The sequence below is a fragment of the Stegastes partitus genome, unplaced genomic scaffold, assembly GCF_000690725.1.
Source record: "Stegastes partitus isolate 25-593 unplaced genomic scaffold, Stegastes_partitus-1.0.2 Scaffold44, whole genome shotgun sequence".
Lineage (NCBI taxonomy): Eukaryota > Metazoa > Chordata > Actinopteri > Pomacentridae > Stegastes > Stegastes partitus.
The window spans coordinates 828,230-844,176 of NW_007577775.1; the positions used below are offsets into that span (position 1 = coordinate 828,230).

General features: G+C 40.6%; 1 protein-coding gene and 1 long non-coding RNA gene across 3 annotated transcripts in view; one reads left to right on the top strand and one right to left on the bottom strand.

The window, feature by feature from the left end:
- The window catches only part of LOC103375751 (uncharacterized), a 17,492-nt gene extending 4,916 nt beyond the window's left edge, over positions 1-12,576 (top strand). The window contains exons 2-3 of the long non-coding RNA XR_521245.1: positions 6,933-7,029; positions 12,529-12,576. This is a non-coding gene — a long non-coding RNA (uncharacterized LOC103375751). The remainder of the gene's footprint in view (positions 1-6,932; positions 7,030-12,528) is intronic.
- On the bottom strand, positions 4,506-13,094 carry asb6 (ankyrin repeat and SOCS box containing 6). Of its 2 annotated transcripts, none has more exons than XM_008306064.1 (7): positions 13,013-13,094; positions 12,497-12,633; positions 11,380-11,555; positions 7,110-7,216; positions 6,909-7,017; positions 6,727-6,813; positions 4,506-5,754 (listed from the first exon to the last, which is right to left on the bottom strand). In XM_008306064.1, the coding sequence occupies exons 1-7, from the start codon at positions 13,049-13,051 to the stop codon at positions 5,033-5,035; spliced, it is 1,377 nt and encodes a 458-aa protein (XP_008304286.1). In that variant the 5' UTR covers positions 13,052-13,094; the 3' UTR covers positions 4,506-5,032. The 2 variants fall into 2 exon arrangements, with proteins under 2 accessions (XP_008304286.1, XP_008304282.1); XM_008306060.1 differs by having other exon boundaries at positions 11,380-11,594.
- Positions 13,095-15,947: the final 2,853 nt, after the last annotated feature.

A 15,947-nucleotide genomic window follows, 5' to 3' on the forward strand; every position in this document is an offset into this window, starting at 1 on the left:
GCTGGTAAGACACCCACAAAATCCACCCATTAGCCCCACCCACACACACAGACAATTATTCAATTTTCTCAGACTGGAATCCAATTGGAATACAAGCCCAAACTGAGAAACTCCATTTAGGAGATGTGGGAGCTTGAAACTCCATCTAGGAGATGACACAACCCAACTGATGGGTTGAATCACCCAACGGTGGAGAGGGAGAGGGTGAGAGAGAGAGAGAGAGGGAGAGAGAGAGAGGAGCTGCGTGCCTTGGTGAACTAGCTCGGTAACCATGACAACGCAGCCGGGAGAGCAAGAAACAGGAACATACAGAATCTGTTTCTGCTGAGACTTGCACATGTGGCACAGTACTTCTTTTCCTCCGAGAAGAAATGAAGGGGAGGCGTGTGTGTGAGTGTGTGTGTGTGTGTGTGTGTGAGTGTGTGTGTGTGCGTTTGCAGGCCCTTATGAAACATACATGCCTGCTGTCTCTCTAACCAAACTCACTTTCCTGCCCTAGTCACCGAGTGAGTCACTACACAAAAGATATTATGGTGAAACTCAAAGCACACAACCCAGTGTTTAGTGGCAGGCTTTTGTCTCTTCTTTTTTTTCCAGCTACCAACTTACACCGAGGTAGAGGTTGGCCCGCAGTAAGAAGGCAAAAAAGATAAAACGCGAATAATGTAAGTAAGAAAGGGCAAAATTTTCCCTCTACAGCCGTTGTTTTGCCGATTTTCCTTCCCTGTGCCTCTCCGCCGCTCCCCTTCTGCCTGTCTTTTCTCTTTCCTCTTGCTCCCTCTTTCTACAGGCTCAGTCTAACCTCCCCCTCCCCTTTCCTCAAGGGAATAAAGGTCGTAACGCAAATGATTACTCAAACCCGAGTTGCCATAGAAACGCAGTCATGTGACTAGAGCAGGCATGCATAGACCACAACAAAGAGGTGGATCAGGAACCAGCGCTGGAAAGAGCTGTAGCTCGCCTTACTGGTGCCTCAGTGCATTTCACTCAAATTCAAGCTTTTTAAAAATAGGCGAGCAGCTTGAAACGCAAGGGGGAGAAAAGCAGAGAAAACGACACTGAAAAGAGCTAGGAGCTAGGACGAGAGGCTGTAATGAATCTAGGCTGTAACACTGCAGTGTGCCATATATTCTACCATTCACTAGCATACCAAGGGTGTGTCCTATTCATCATGTCCTTCTTGGAGGCAGAGCTCAGGCGCCAGTTGTCTGGAATTTCTGTGAAATGGCGTCAGTTGTAGAAATGTAGAGGGTGGTGGATTTTGTGTGCTTCTAAAATAGGAGTTGGAGTATGGAACCATAACTTTTTGCCGTGCTACACTTTCAAATTAGTCTCCCCCCGAAAGAACAAAAACAGATTTGTCTTAATACTTGTATATAGCAGTATGGCTATGTTACTTGTCGGAGATATTTTCTTTCCAAAGAGAGTTGAGGACAGGTATGCTTAACAAAAAAAAAAAAAAAATAAAATGTACCATCATAGATTTTAAAACAGTATCTATGCAAAATATAATCTACGAATTATATATAGGGATGCTTTTAAATCTTAACATATTCTGTTTCCAAATGTACCAAACAAAAAAACCTCTTCAATCTAATCATACAGCTTGAAGCTAAATCTGCAGAGGCTGCTGAGCACAACCGTCAGCAGGCCGGTGTGTCAATCTAAAGCAGGAACCAACACCTGGAGCAGAATGAGAAGGTGGCCTGCCCCAACAGGATTCAGTTATCCTGCATCCAATCCACCCCCACTGAGATTAGTCCCTGCCCTGGATGAACCCGGCGACCTGCGACCATCTCTCAGAGACCAACCAACATCCCCCCCTCACCAGAACACACACATTCACAAACACACACACACCCAGTCAAAGCTCCACATTTATAAATGTCTCCTCCAAACAACAATATTCTTGCTGGAGACATAATATACTGCATGGAAGCAAGTATAAGTGCAGAATATGTTCCAGATTCATCTTAATGTTAACAGCCATTAATTTTGGTGCGCTCCATCAACACTCGCCGAGCTAAAAGGACGGGGTACATTTTTTTCTGATGAAGTCACCACATCTGCGGTTATGAGCACTGTGTGTTTCAACGTCTATGCTCCCTTTCTCCCTCTCTCTCTCTCTCTCTCTCTCTCCCTCTCTCTCTCCCACACACATCTGAATCCACGCTTGCCTTCACACCAGTGCGCACACATACATTACAGAGATGTATGGGCAAACACATAAACACGCAATCTGGAGAGAGGGGCGTGAGCGCACTGTGACCCCCTCACTGACTGTTGGCCATTTCCCTCCAAAGTCCACCTCAACTCCCATGAGGCTTCCAGGCAGCAGCTGAGCGTTCAGTGATGTCTGCAATTATCCCGTGTCTAGACAATGTCTAGTGAAAGACAAGGAGATGCACATTCTGCCCAGGCTGCGCTCTATAGAAGAAAAAGGCCCAGAATAGACCACGATGTCTTTCAGTTGGTGACGTAGTGGTTAATGAAAAGGTTAAGGCCAGACTAGGAACTCAGCCACGAAGCACAGACATAAACAACAACAACAACAAAACAAACAAAAAAAACCCCCAGCTTTCATATGTAATTTTAATGAATTCCAAATTATTCTTTTATATGCTCATGGCTCTTGGCAGGCAGCATGCAGAGTAGTGAGCTAGTTCTTTACCTTTTTTTTTTTATTTAAATCTTGCTCACAAAAGCCTACTTTTCTTACTTTTATGAACTGATATCCATAAAGTGAGTTCTAGCCTGAGTCAAATGAGCGAAATCAATTTCAAGCGGGTTTATCCTTCAAAACATCTACTCTACTATGTAATGTCTTGTCCTTGTGCTGCCTTTTGTGTTACTTAAACATAGAATTGATCAAGCCTCCACATTCTTCAGTCTGTTGTGCACAAGATAATGAGTTGAAAACAAAAATGATGTTTAAAACTAAGTAGAAGACATGAAAAGAGATGATAACTAGCAGAAAGAATTTCTTTCAAATAAAGAGGGCATCATACTAAACACTGAATATGAGGTTTCTTCATTTCAACATGCTGTAAGTCAGTTTCGGAATAATTCTCTTCACTTTGTGGACTATAAGGCATGTGTTAGTCATATTTTGTGTTTTCTGCCCTCATCACACTGTTTTAGATTTAACTTAGTAAAATATCAAAGTTTCTAGGAAAAATGATAAAGATCTTATTTTGGTATAACTTCTCCATAAGACAAAATAATCTGAAGTAAATAAAAGAACCACAAAACAAGCAGAAACACGCAGCAGCTCGAAGCAAAGGTTGAAAGATATAATGGGCTGTGGTGAAAGAAAAGGCTATGAGAGAATGAGCAGGTGTGGTGGGAAAGACCCATGGGCTTCAGGGAGAGAATAGATCAATAACTAATTTCAGTACAGAGCTTCACTCGCACTGTTTTCCAATAAATGCTGGATGGAGAGTACTGGCTTAGCCCTCCCCCCACTATCTCTATTCTATCACCTTCTACAAGCAGCGATTGGACTCTATGGAAGGAGCCTGTTTTTTTTTTTTTTCCCTCCAGTGTTGAGGTTGTTGGTTGGGTGGATTATGTTCCTACAGCTAGTGTATAGTATAAATGTAATCCAACGTTGCCATTTCCATGTGTCCTCCATGAGCGCTCTCGCAAACCATTCGACATATGCCGTGTCTGTTTTTTTCACCGTTCTGCCTCCTGCAACCCCCTCCCTCCCCCTCTCTCCCTCCCCTCCCTCCCTGATTCGACCAGGGCCAGTGTTGAGGTTTTGTCAAGAGTATGCAGGGAGATTCAGACAGACAGGAGAGTGAAGCGTGTGTCATGCAGGGCTGCTGCTGCTGCTGCTGAGGCTCTTCTCCTCAGAGGCTGTGACCTAGATAACCAAGAGGAGCTGGAGCGCCTGCAAGCCTTGGAGCCACTCCAGCTTCAGCAATGTCAGGAAGGGGTTAGTTGTGTAACACAATGTCCTATTTAGTTTGCTCGTCACACACACATGGACGCAAACACATATGTACCCTATGGTGCCCTGTACCATCATAATACGCTTCTTTGAGGCACTGTTAGCCTGCTACTAAAGCTGTGATGGGCAGAAATGGGTTTTTGCACATGTGTGGGAGTGGAAGGGGGAACGACAGGGCCCCTAAATTCATCAGAATTTAAACATAAGCATTAAGAATGCTTGGTAAAACTTTCTACTCCACCAGCCACTGCAGCTACATTATGTCACAATAAAACCATGTCAAAACATCTAGAGGCACTCTCTCCCTGCTGTGCCACAGCATTTTATTCCGCCTGCTTTATTTCAGCATTCATGCAACTGATGTTTGGAGTAAGAACACAACCATGAGGTAAATATGTGGCACCAATTATTCCCTCGTTACAGGTAGGTATGAATGTGAAAGTCACATTCGGCGCCACACCGCCACTACCTGGACAATTACAAGCAGCGATGTGTTGACAAATGCAAAATAATGTCAAACGGCTGTAAATAGTAGGTTATCCGGACGCTGTGGGTGAAACACACATTTTTTTATTCTTCCACCTTCATGTTAAGTAAGGAGATACACATATTCCACAATGCACCACCATCATGTTGAGGAGATAAAATATAGATGGACCCGACTGTGCTGGAACAACTTTAATAGGCTGCACTGTGAATAACTAAATCTTTGACCCTGACATCTGAGCTACTTCTGATATGCAGGAGCAACACTGCCATCTGGTGGCTCACATTTTTATTGCAATCTCCTTCATGAAGTCATTTGGTTCATAACAAAACTGCAGTTTAATCAGAACAGTGAAAAAGTAGTTACACCTCAGACTATTTTGTACAAAATAACCTTGTATTTTAAAGTAAACATTAACACACTTGTCTGTTAATTTGGCACAGACAAACAGAATAAGAACTCAACAAAGGCCTCAATGGTAAGTTAGCTTGAGCTTAATTTATGGTCAAATATTTCACACAGATTATTTCAGGTATGTTCAGTCTTTCATTTCAGATTTTAGGCAGCACAGAAACTAAGCCGGTAATTGGTCAGCGTTGGCTCTGCTGGGGCTTGAAGCAGTCCCAGCCAGGCTTTGGGGTATATGTGTGCTCGGGATGAAGAAAGTCTTTCAGTCTGTCTGGTAGAGGCAAGGCTTTGACTCTGTCTTCCAGTGGCCAGGGCTGTAAGTAGCTCCTTATGTATACCCGACAAAGGCATCGCAGAGCTGGAGGGCTTGCTTCACGCTCTACTGCACGGTCATGCAGGTCTACCAGAGCCTGAGCGTATGGGTGAGGGTCCTGACCGGGCACAGGGAGCTCCAGCCTGCGAGGGACGTGCAGCTTGGGGAAGTTTACCCTTGCTAGGTCGAGCAACATCTCAGCCTGCTCCAGGAGCTCGGTGGCATGACTTTGATCAGAGCTCTGCTCCAGGGCCGTTTGGAGCCTCTGGAAAAGGAGTCTGTAACCTGACCAACAGGGGTAGCTGTGATAGGCGCAAACCAAAGCAACTCCACTCTGCATTAAGAGCACAGCCAGAGGGAAGAGCAGGTCAAAGTGCTCCAGGCTTGTCTGCGTCAGGGAGGGCTCGCCGTGATCATTCCGACAGCAGCTGGGGTCCCCTCCATGGGCCAGCAGAAGACGTGTGGTTTTCAAGCAGAAGACACCGATCTCAGCAGCCTCCTCGGCGCTGGCCTCCAGAGCCTCTTTTACCAGAAACACCAACGAGGACTGAACTGTTTCACCGTCTACTGTTGCAGCGTTAATGTCAGCACCTTTTACAGAAGGAAGCATTACTTAGAACCGCATTCGTGATCAATTCTACAACAGTTAGCTGCTATGCACATCAGAGCTAATGTGTTTAAATCGTGTAAATGAAATAATGAGACCGTTTGCAAATGGACAACATTATATTAATGACACCTGAGTTGCTGTTTGGGTCATTTATAAAACACTAACAGAGGATAGTGGTTACAGCCTTTAAAAATGTAAGCAGCAAAAACAGAGCTTTTGATGCCTACATTAGTTATCTAAACATATTCAGTATTGTGCTTTCATGAAGTTGGGAGTCCAGAGAGATATTTTATTTTTATAAAAGGCAAAATTGAAGACAGAGTTTGACATATTGTGACTTTTAGACTTTGGTATGACAGAAACACTGCATCCCACATCTCCTCGTCTCGCTCACAGACGTATGGTGCTGGAAGGCACACATACGGATCTTTACGGATTGTTAATAGTTTGGATGTTTTTCTTATATTTTTGACAGAAGGGTGCATGTGAATGACAAGCGTCTTTGTGGTTGTTGAGATGCTGTTTTGTTGTTACCTATTAATGTAGAGAAAGCTTTTATGATTCGAACTGTCACAACCAAGAGACTTATCCCAGAACACTGGAAATATGACTGTACATGAGTGCGTCAGTTGATGTGGAGATTTATGATAACCTTAACACTATGCAGACAGAAGGTGATGCGTTTCATGTCATCATCATCTTTGTACAAAATCTTTATCTGCTTTGTGCCTGGATCACAGGACCGCTTATGCTCCATTTTCAAAATCTATAAAAACTATATGTGCATATTTTAGCCTAACACGGGCCGCTTACTTTAATCTTAAAATGCGTACAGGTGGCAATAAGATTCTAAATGCAGTGCTTTAGCTGTGATGCTGTTTGAGGAAATATTTGAATGACCACGAGCAGACAAGAATGCAAAGTGAAAATGAAGGGCATTTTAAAGTCAGTACCTCTCTCAAGTAGAAGCTCAATGTTCTCTGTGTTGTGCACAGTGAGTCCATCACTGCTTGCCAAGGCGTGGAGCAAAGGGGTTTTTCCTTTGGAGACAAAACCAAAGCAGTTACCTTTCAGAATTAATGAATGGGAGTATGAATTAATATTTTTCCAATTAGGTTGACCAGTGTGAATTTACCATGTTTATCTCTTGCATTCACAGCAGCTCCAAGGTCCAGCAAGGTGAGCAGGCAGGGCAGTCTCTCTGACTCCTCACTAGCAAGGTCCAGGGGACTGCTTTCATGGATCTGAAAAACAAGGTAGTAGATAGTATTGATACCTAACGATTGAAAAAACACGAGTTGATTGAATGAGAGGACACAGAAAGTCTGGAGCTCACCCTATCCCTCTTTTCAATGTCAGCTCCATGTCCAACCAGCAGCTTCACCATGTTCGGTCGGTTCCTTAAAACTGCTATATGTAGTGGATTGTAGTATGACACGGGGTCTTGAGAGTGGAAAACAAAAAACCATGTTACCCAAACACAGTCTTTATCATGGGAATGAAATATATCAGACAGATAAGGATTTTGACAACAGAACATTTGTCATTAAATGTGATTGGGCAAAGCTTTCCAAGCGACTGCACAAAGGTGGCTAAAGCCGTGGCTACACTGAACATGTAATTCATGCAGACCATTAACAGAGCTGTTGTTCCAACTCTACGCTTCCATTACAGTCAATGAAACTGGCTACACCTGGCATGTGAGCAACATGTAGGTAGTACATATGTGCCATGGAGGTCCATTCTTTAAGCATCAAAATAGACCAATCTTATATTTATACTTTTTACACGAGATGTGTTTGGTCTGTTTTTTATAAAAAAGCACAAAAAGTGGCCATACTTTTAAAATTAAACTACTGGTACACATGAAATAACAACTTTGCATCATACAGGGCTTCGACTTTGGGGTCTTGATCACTCCATCTGTATTTATTTCACCAGTATCAGCTGTCGGTTGCTAAGTAACTTTATCCCTAACATAGTCCAACATAGTCTGTGGATGCTACCCTGCCCATACTACACAAACTTGGTGAAAAACTGAAAAGTTTCACAGCATTGGGCTGGCTCTAAAAGCAAAAGACATAATAATCCCAAGACCAAAGCTCAACGTCATGTTTTGCCAGTAACAAGATAATTCTACCGCACAGCCGCTCGGCAAGCGGTCCGCATACATTACGTGTTCAGAGCAGCAAGACCCCAATGTTCTTGAGAAAAGACTGTCTAATTAAAAAAATAACCACGTAAGCTGTACCTAGATACATATTATAATTAGAGAAAAAGTCAAAGGAATACAGAAAACAAAAGTAAACATAGAAAACACAAAGCAATAACAGAAACATTGTAATAAAAAACCCAATAAAATAAGATCAGAGCAGTGACACAACAGAAGGGTTTTTAAAGAAATGAGTAGCAAACATCTGTCTATACGCATGTCACTGACACATTCACGTTTCTGTAAACACTCCAATCCATAGTCCATAGAGTGCAATATACAGTACAAATAAGCACAAGAAAAGAAAGGACGGCAGACACTTGAAAAAGTGAAACTTGAGTGGTTTTGCATGCTATGTGGAGCATTTGTCAGTGTTAACTTTCTGGAAAGAGGCATTCAAGAAATGTGAAAGATGAATGAAGCAGCCTCTGCCAGAATTCTCTAATTATGTCCCTGGGGGAACACATGTCTAAAACCACCAGAGGTCACCACAGCAGAGTTTGGCTGAGTCCTGGCAGGTTTTATCTCAGCAGCAATACATGCTCGATTTTCACTGCAATTTCCTATAGGGAGACTTATTCTCTTATGTTCTTATCAGTGACAACGTGCTCATTATACATATGCAGTTACTTGTGCAAAGTAGAAAAGAAGAAGTCTTCTCATGCTTCAAAGTACAATCTGTCATTAAATGTTCATTACAAATGTAGAGCATTTACGGTTACGCGTGTCGCTTGGTCCCACCATCACATACAAAAAGATGGAACAAGATGAATGTTAGAGAACTAATTACCTTCCACGCGAGCACACACAAAAATACATTTACCTTTGAAAGTAATTTGTAACAGCTGGCAAACCTATTCATTATCAACAGAATATAGAGTACAAGATTCACAGTTTCATTATTTTCTTTCCCTTTGAAATCTGTGTGCCATTATGTTGTTCATTTGGTGTAAATCCACTGCAAGTGGCATAGATTCATAAAGCTCCTAGTCCCTGAAATTACTTTTTCTAAATGTCTATTTAATAATATGACATTTTGAGGTGTGATTTCCACCCAACCTGAACTTGGTCGTCCAAGATTAACAGTCATCTTAAAGGTTTGTGGCATGTCTGACATTACCAAGTAAATTTTCTGATTTAGAACAATGACTTGGAATCTTTAAAAAACAAACAAAAACTATGAGTCACAGTTAAGAATATGGTGGCGTTGTGGATATTTTACTCCCAGGATTCTACCCTTGAATAAAGCAACAAACACACTGCTGGGTTGTCCATAAATCTACTACAGTCAACAATAATGCAAATGAAATGACATCATTACAATGGAGAAGACCCTACACAGCATGGGGGGAGAGACCTCTGTCCTCTCTCCCACATGGAAGAAGCACAATGCAACAGCATTCATGGTGAGCAGACTCTTTTCCATTGGTTCATTGTAAATAGATTGTAAGTTTAAACCTCATGGCATAGTATCCATACCATGTAAGAAACCTAAGGTCATCTTTCCAAAGACAAAACCACTTTAGGGGTAACCATTTCTACTCTAGTTGACCTCCAACCTTGACCTTTTGACCCCTTGGTAACTCTTCTATAATTAGGCTATGACAAAGTTACTCTACTAACCTTGAACAGTTTCAGGACAACAAAGATACAGTTACATAACATGAAAAACAGATAATAAATGATAACCTAAGAGCTCATGGTTGATCTTACTTTCACAGCGGTATATAGCGCTATATTATTACAATAGTATTACTTATTTCTTCAAGAGCATCTCATTGTACCAAACTGGTACCAAATAAATTAACAATATATACATGCTGCACTTAACTCCCAGTTTTTATACAATACACCTGATGGTTGATTTGACCTGAAGGTATTCTTTTCATCAAATCAATAACACTCTCTAGACAACCTCCTGGTCAGCCAACAGAGTGTCTGTAGTCAGAAGTAATTTGTTATTAACCACTGCAAAAGCAATTTACATTTTCTCTCTGAGCCGCAATCTACATTCTGTACATTCGCTACATTTTGCATTCAATTTTGCACATTAATGGCAGCATCTAAATGTTTCTGATTGTCGACATTGCTATTCTTATTAATCGATTATGACTAAATTAAATGCACTACTTTGGGTCGGATGCAGCTGCCTTTCTCTTACTGTAGTCATTCTGTGGTCTTAGTCTCTCTCGCTGGGACACAGCCTGCAAAAACTGAACAAAAAACATACGCCATCACTACAAACCAGGAAATGTACTGCTTTCACAGCGGCGTAGGCTACACTAATGGCTAGCGGCCAAGTCAGATTACCCCTGAACAAAACTAGAAAACAATAACTAATATTGCTTTAAGATATGGGCCTTAGTGGCAAACACAAGTGACAGAACAGAGAAAAACTATGAAAACAGAGAAGAGCAGTGGACGGAACTGCGAGAGACAAACTGTTCAATTCAACTGATCGATCAATAAACAGAAGAGAACGTTATAGCCTCCTGTGTTGTTCTGACGTCATCATTCCTATTGCTAGGAGCTGCCTTAATCATGAAGAAGCCTAGTTATGAATGACAGGTTCCCTGCTATCAAACACTGTTCAAGTATAACATATATGTGTATCAGTTAAAAATATTGGTTATTGGTCTTTCTTGATGACCAATAATTGGAATCAGTATCAGTCCTAAAGAAACACATACACACGAAAACATATCGATCAATCCCTTGTTCAGGGTGTACAACTAGGGGTGTACACTTCTAGCTAATGAATGGATTGATTGTAGCTTCTGTATTTTGTAAATCTTTGTCATTTAAGAGAATTGCTGCTTTTGTCATTTTTGTGGATTGCTGGTGTCATTTCCCCCTTGAGGAACAATAAAATACTCTGTCTACCCATATATGTGCAGTTGTTAAAAAAACACACATTTTTCTCACATGGATATCATTAAAATTAATATGCCAGTGTACGAGAGCCAGGAAAGCATCTGTCTGAAACATCCAAGTCTGTTTACAACTTTGACAACCCATATGCTGTCCCAGATGTGTGACTGGTCCATATCTTGTAAAATCAAGGTATATCACTGAAAACGATTGATATATAGCGGTGCTTTACTGAGATTACTGATAAGACTACTATTACTGAAACTGATGTAAGATACCTGTGTAATAAATAAGCCAACCATGTTTTCAAGGACTAAATTGCAGTTGATCAAACATCAATTGCAAGCGAGCCTTATAAGCAACACAACTGCTGATTTATGAACAATGCATAATAGAACATATGCAATTAGGTACAGTAATATTTGACTATTCACACTTTAGTAAAACTAGCAGAAAATGTTTAGAATGTGAAGTAAAAACAAAACATACAATATTAAAAGAACACTATCAAATGATTACTCACCTTCAAAGTTTAGATCAGCTCCAAAGCGTAGAAGGATTTCCGCTGCATCCACCAGCCCCCGCTCTGCCACTTTAAACAGGGCATAGCTGATACCTTCCACAAACACTTCTGACTTGGACTCTCGCTCCAGAAGCTCCACCAGAGAGTTACATGCACCGGACTCATCCTCAGGTCCTCTGATATGAGTAGAAAGAAGTTGCTCTTTTTCGTTCAAACTGTAAGAAATGCCACCAGTGTTTCAACCAAATGCAGTTGGCACGAGTAGTAGATGTTACACCACAGAATATGTATAACAAAACCAATGACTGAAAATGAAAAATGAAACTTTATGAGCTACATTTTCATATCACATCCGCCATCTATACATTGCTTCATCCTCTGTGGGTCTCCACACAGAAATACCCCGGGCCGGGAAGCCAATCAAGGACCTTCTAGTTGTCAGGCGACAATGCTAACTCTGCCTTACATCATGTCCCACATCATAGAAGTAGTTTATTTGTTTATGATGACTATGAAGTATGGCTGTAACTAGCAATTATCTGCACTGTTCTTTATTTTATCCATTGATTAATTTGCTGTTTGGTCTATGGAATGTTACTATAGGGTCTGGTTTTGTTCACAACTCAAAGATATTAGGTTTACTGGAGTAAAAAATAAGAGAGCCAAAATAAAAGAACTTTGATTTAGTTTTTTAAGATAATTACTCAAGCCAATTAATCGATTACAAATAGAAACAGAAAACATTTATTGTCATTATATTTAGGATACAACAAGATTTGGAGTGCTATTCCAGCTTGGTGCATCAAAGTAAAAGTAACAAAAAACACACAACATTCAAAAACAAAACAAAACAAAACACAAACAAACAAACAAGAAACAACTAAGCACACCATAAAACCATTGCACACGATATTGTTATCTTCAAAGCAGTTGACAATTAATTTGATAGGCAATAACTGGATTTATTTTTGCAGCTATACCATGTAACACATTTTGCTTTTGGGAAACTTTATCACCTCTGTGAGGAAACACTTAAGTGATGGAATAACAGAAGATGGAGAAAGTCAATCTCGCAACAGTACAGTCAATGAGACAACATTCATGTCTCCAGTTTTACCTGTCCTGTTGACCTGCGTCTCCTTCCTCCAGTCCAACAACACACATCACGGCATCGACCAGCGGCTGATACTCATAGATGATCCTTCGGAAGCCGTGGAGGAAAGGCATGGCTCTCCTGCTCTTGTAAGTGCGTAACTGTAAAAAAAACAGCAGAAACGTTAGAGCCTCAGGGTGTGTCGTGGTCAGAGGTTTTACAGATTATCTCTTCAAAACAACCGACAAATGTCTTTTCAAAACGGGTGAACAGCAACAGCACACACGCCAAAGTAAACGCTTCGTTTCTCTTTTACCATATTATCCAAATAGTGTGACTCCTTTACATTCAGTTTCATTTAAGCTTTTGAATTACAACGGCAGTTAACGTTTACCTCTGGCTAGCTAACGTACAACTATATTATTTATGTCGTAATAAAAATTTAAAAAAAAATACAATTACAAAAAAAAAGCTACATAAGGCGCATGTAACGTGTCGCAGCCAATACCAGCATTGCTGGCTAAAAAATCTGTCATTTACCTGATTAAATATTAATAAAAGCGAATAGAAGTAACTCATTTAGTTTCAGATAACTGACGCCAGCGGTTCTCCCTCCTCACAGGAAGCCTCCACCAAAACCACGTCAGTCCGGCGCTGTTTACATTCCCAGGTGAAACACGGCCGACGAAGGTTCCTATTTACACATTAAAGACTTACCACAAACTCAAAGATACAGGTTTGCTAGACTATTACTACTGATATAAAATTCTGTTTTTAAGCATACCATTTTTATAATGTAATATTCTATAAAAACAGACTTACAAATAAAAGAGCAAGTAGACACACCATAGACTGTATGAGAATATAGTCTGATTCTTATACATTCTTATACAGTCTATGAGACACATATCTGTTGTATTGCTTTAGCTGTTGAAAAACAATGGCAGAGATTGAAATGTTTAATGCAACTACAGAGTATTTTCTCCACATGTTTTTATGCACTATTGCATGTTAATAACTTTGTGCCATCATTCTCCTATGGCTTGTGATTTCTTTTTTTTCTGTCCTCTCTGTCCCTGGATCTCTCTACAGGTATTTCTGACTCTGGAGCTTCATGGGTCAGATCTGCAGTTACTATTTCCACCAGTCTTTTCAGTGTTTGTGTTCTCTTGTTTGTTGTCTATCTGTCTGTCTCTGCATTTATCCTGTTGTCTTTCGTCTTCACTGTCCCCCCAACTGGTCAAGGCAGATAGCCACTCCATTGTCCCTGAACCGGGATCTGCAGGTCTCCTTCTATTAAAAGTTCTTTCTCTCCACTGTGCTTATGGGAATTTTTTGGATTTGTCGAAATTTTCATGTATAATATTAAAGGGTCTTAACTTTGATATTAAATTAGTCATGTAATTTGGTAGAGTTTATTAGGACTTAATAATTTTATTTTATTCATTATTGTTGGCTTTTTAACCGTAAAATTTACATCACGCAAGTACATTCACATAATAAATGTTATTGTAGGGTCTTAACCTTAATATTTGTGCTATTTAGGCAATACCAATCTTACTTCTCTACTAGAAAGTGTTTGTCTTTATGGCTGTTGTTTTTAATGTGCCAAATAAATAAAAGTAACTTTTGAGTGTATTTTTAATGAACGGTCGAGCACACCAGAGAGTCTTCAGTGTTTCATTTCAAAATCATTATGTTTAGGAAGTATATTCAGTGAAAAGAGTATTTTAACAATTAACCTTTATTCTAGTGCCAATAATATGGATATTTACTCGTTGTTTGCTATGAGTACTTTTGAAGAAGAATGTAACTGCCCGAAAAAAAATGGTGCTGATAATTTCAACAGCATCTGGCAGATAGAACAAAATATGGGCCTACGGTCACTTGTTGGCTACACTGTTAAAATTGTGATGATAGACTTTAATAATTGATGAGTGAACACTTAATGAGGAAACAGCACATGCTTTTTTAAAAAATATACAAACTTCCCTTCGCCCTTAAAGGGAAGTGATCTGGTGGCTTTGTTATGCCGTGGTGGGCAATTTGCTGGTATGATTTGGGCCCACTTGTTCCTTTAGAGGAAAACATCACTGCAAATTAATACAAAGTTGTTCTAATTGATCACTTTTGACTTAAGATGAAACGTATCTATTAGTGGTCTCTTCCAGAGTGACAATACCTTGATCCGTAGGACACGAAGGGTCACTGAATGGTTTGATGAAAATGATGTGAATCATATGTTGTGACCTTTACAGCCATCAGATCTCAATTCATTTGAACACCTTTGGGAGATTTTCAAATAACGTGTTAAACATGCGCTCTCCACCAGCATCATCAAAACACCAAATGTGGAAATATCTTTTGGAAGAATCATGTTCATCACTCCAGTAAAGTTTCAGAGACTTTCCAGAATCAAAGCCAACCCATGTTGGTTTTTAGATAATTTGTCACCCATGTCAAGCAAAATGAATATGTTCTATTAATACTTGCAAGACAATCAGCAAGTATTACCATGATAATCATGTTATGCCTGTATAACATACTGTATTATGTGGCAATTCATGAGCTAAGACCACACCATCAAACTGAAGCTTGGTTGTTTGTTGGATACAAATGAACGCTGTGTTGGTGATTACTTAGATCAGCTGATTCTGTGTGGGGAAATGTTTAGTCAGGGATCAGCAGCAGCTCCTGGACCAGGGTTGGAGCAGATGAGAAGCCAATACACTTGAGGCCCGTGGCTTTGATTAGGTCCAGAACCCCTTGACTGGAAGCTGCATCAGTACAAAAGGAGTGGCCAGAGAACATGCAGGGATTCTGGATGTCATCACGACTTGCTTGAAGTGGAAGAGGAGTCAGGATAAGGTTGCAGCTTGACCGGTCTCTGCAACAAACTGAGGGATCGAAAGGCAGAGCATCATAACATTTTCTGACTTGTGTGTCTGTGTTCTACGAATTTGTAAGGGCTTGGGTGTGAATCTAGTTTGGAGTACATGATGGCCATTGGATTGCCTGCTTGATTGGTTTTATTTCGTTTGAGTGAACAGACCCTGCAGTCTTCAGAGATGCAGGAAGGTCGAATACAGGATGTGGAAGAGGTACTGTAGGATGGCAGTGCAGATCGAACTCGACTCGTCAGTCAATGTTATGATGGACTCTCTGTGTTGCAGGACTTTGGGAAGGCCAATAGAAATGTTGATTCTAGAGTGCTGGCTAGAGACTGGAACGTAGGACGTTGGAATGTATTAATGCCTTAGGATAGGTGGACAGATGTCAGAGGGAAAATGACCATAATTAATAAATTATGCTGAGGAGGTATCATGGGAATTTTGAGTCCCAGATAGAGGTGAGCAATATGAGATGGAGCTGGATAATGTAGCTACATTAAATGATGGAAGACGGTGCAGAATCTATTACAGAGGGAGAGAAGGGAGTTGATGATATTGTTGCAGTAGCCCGGGAAGTGTTGAAC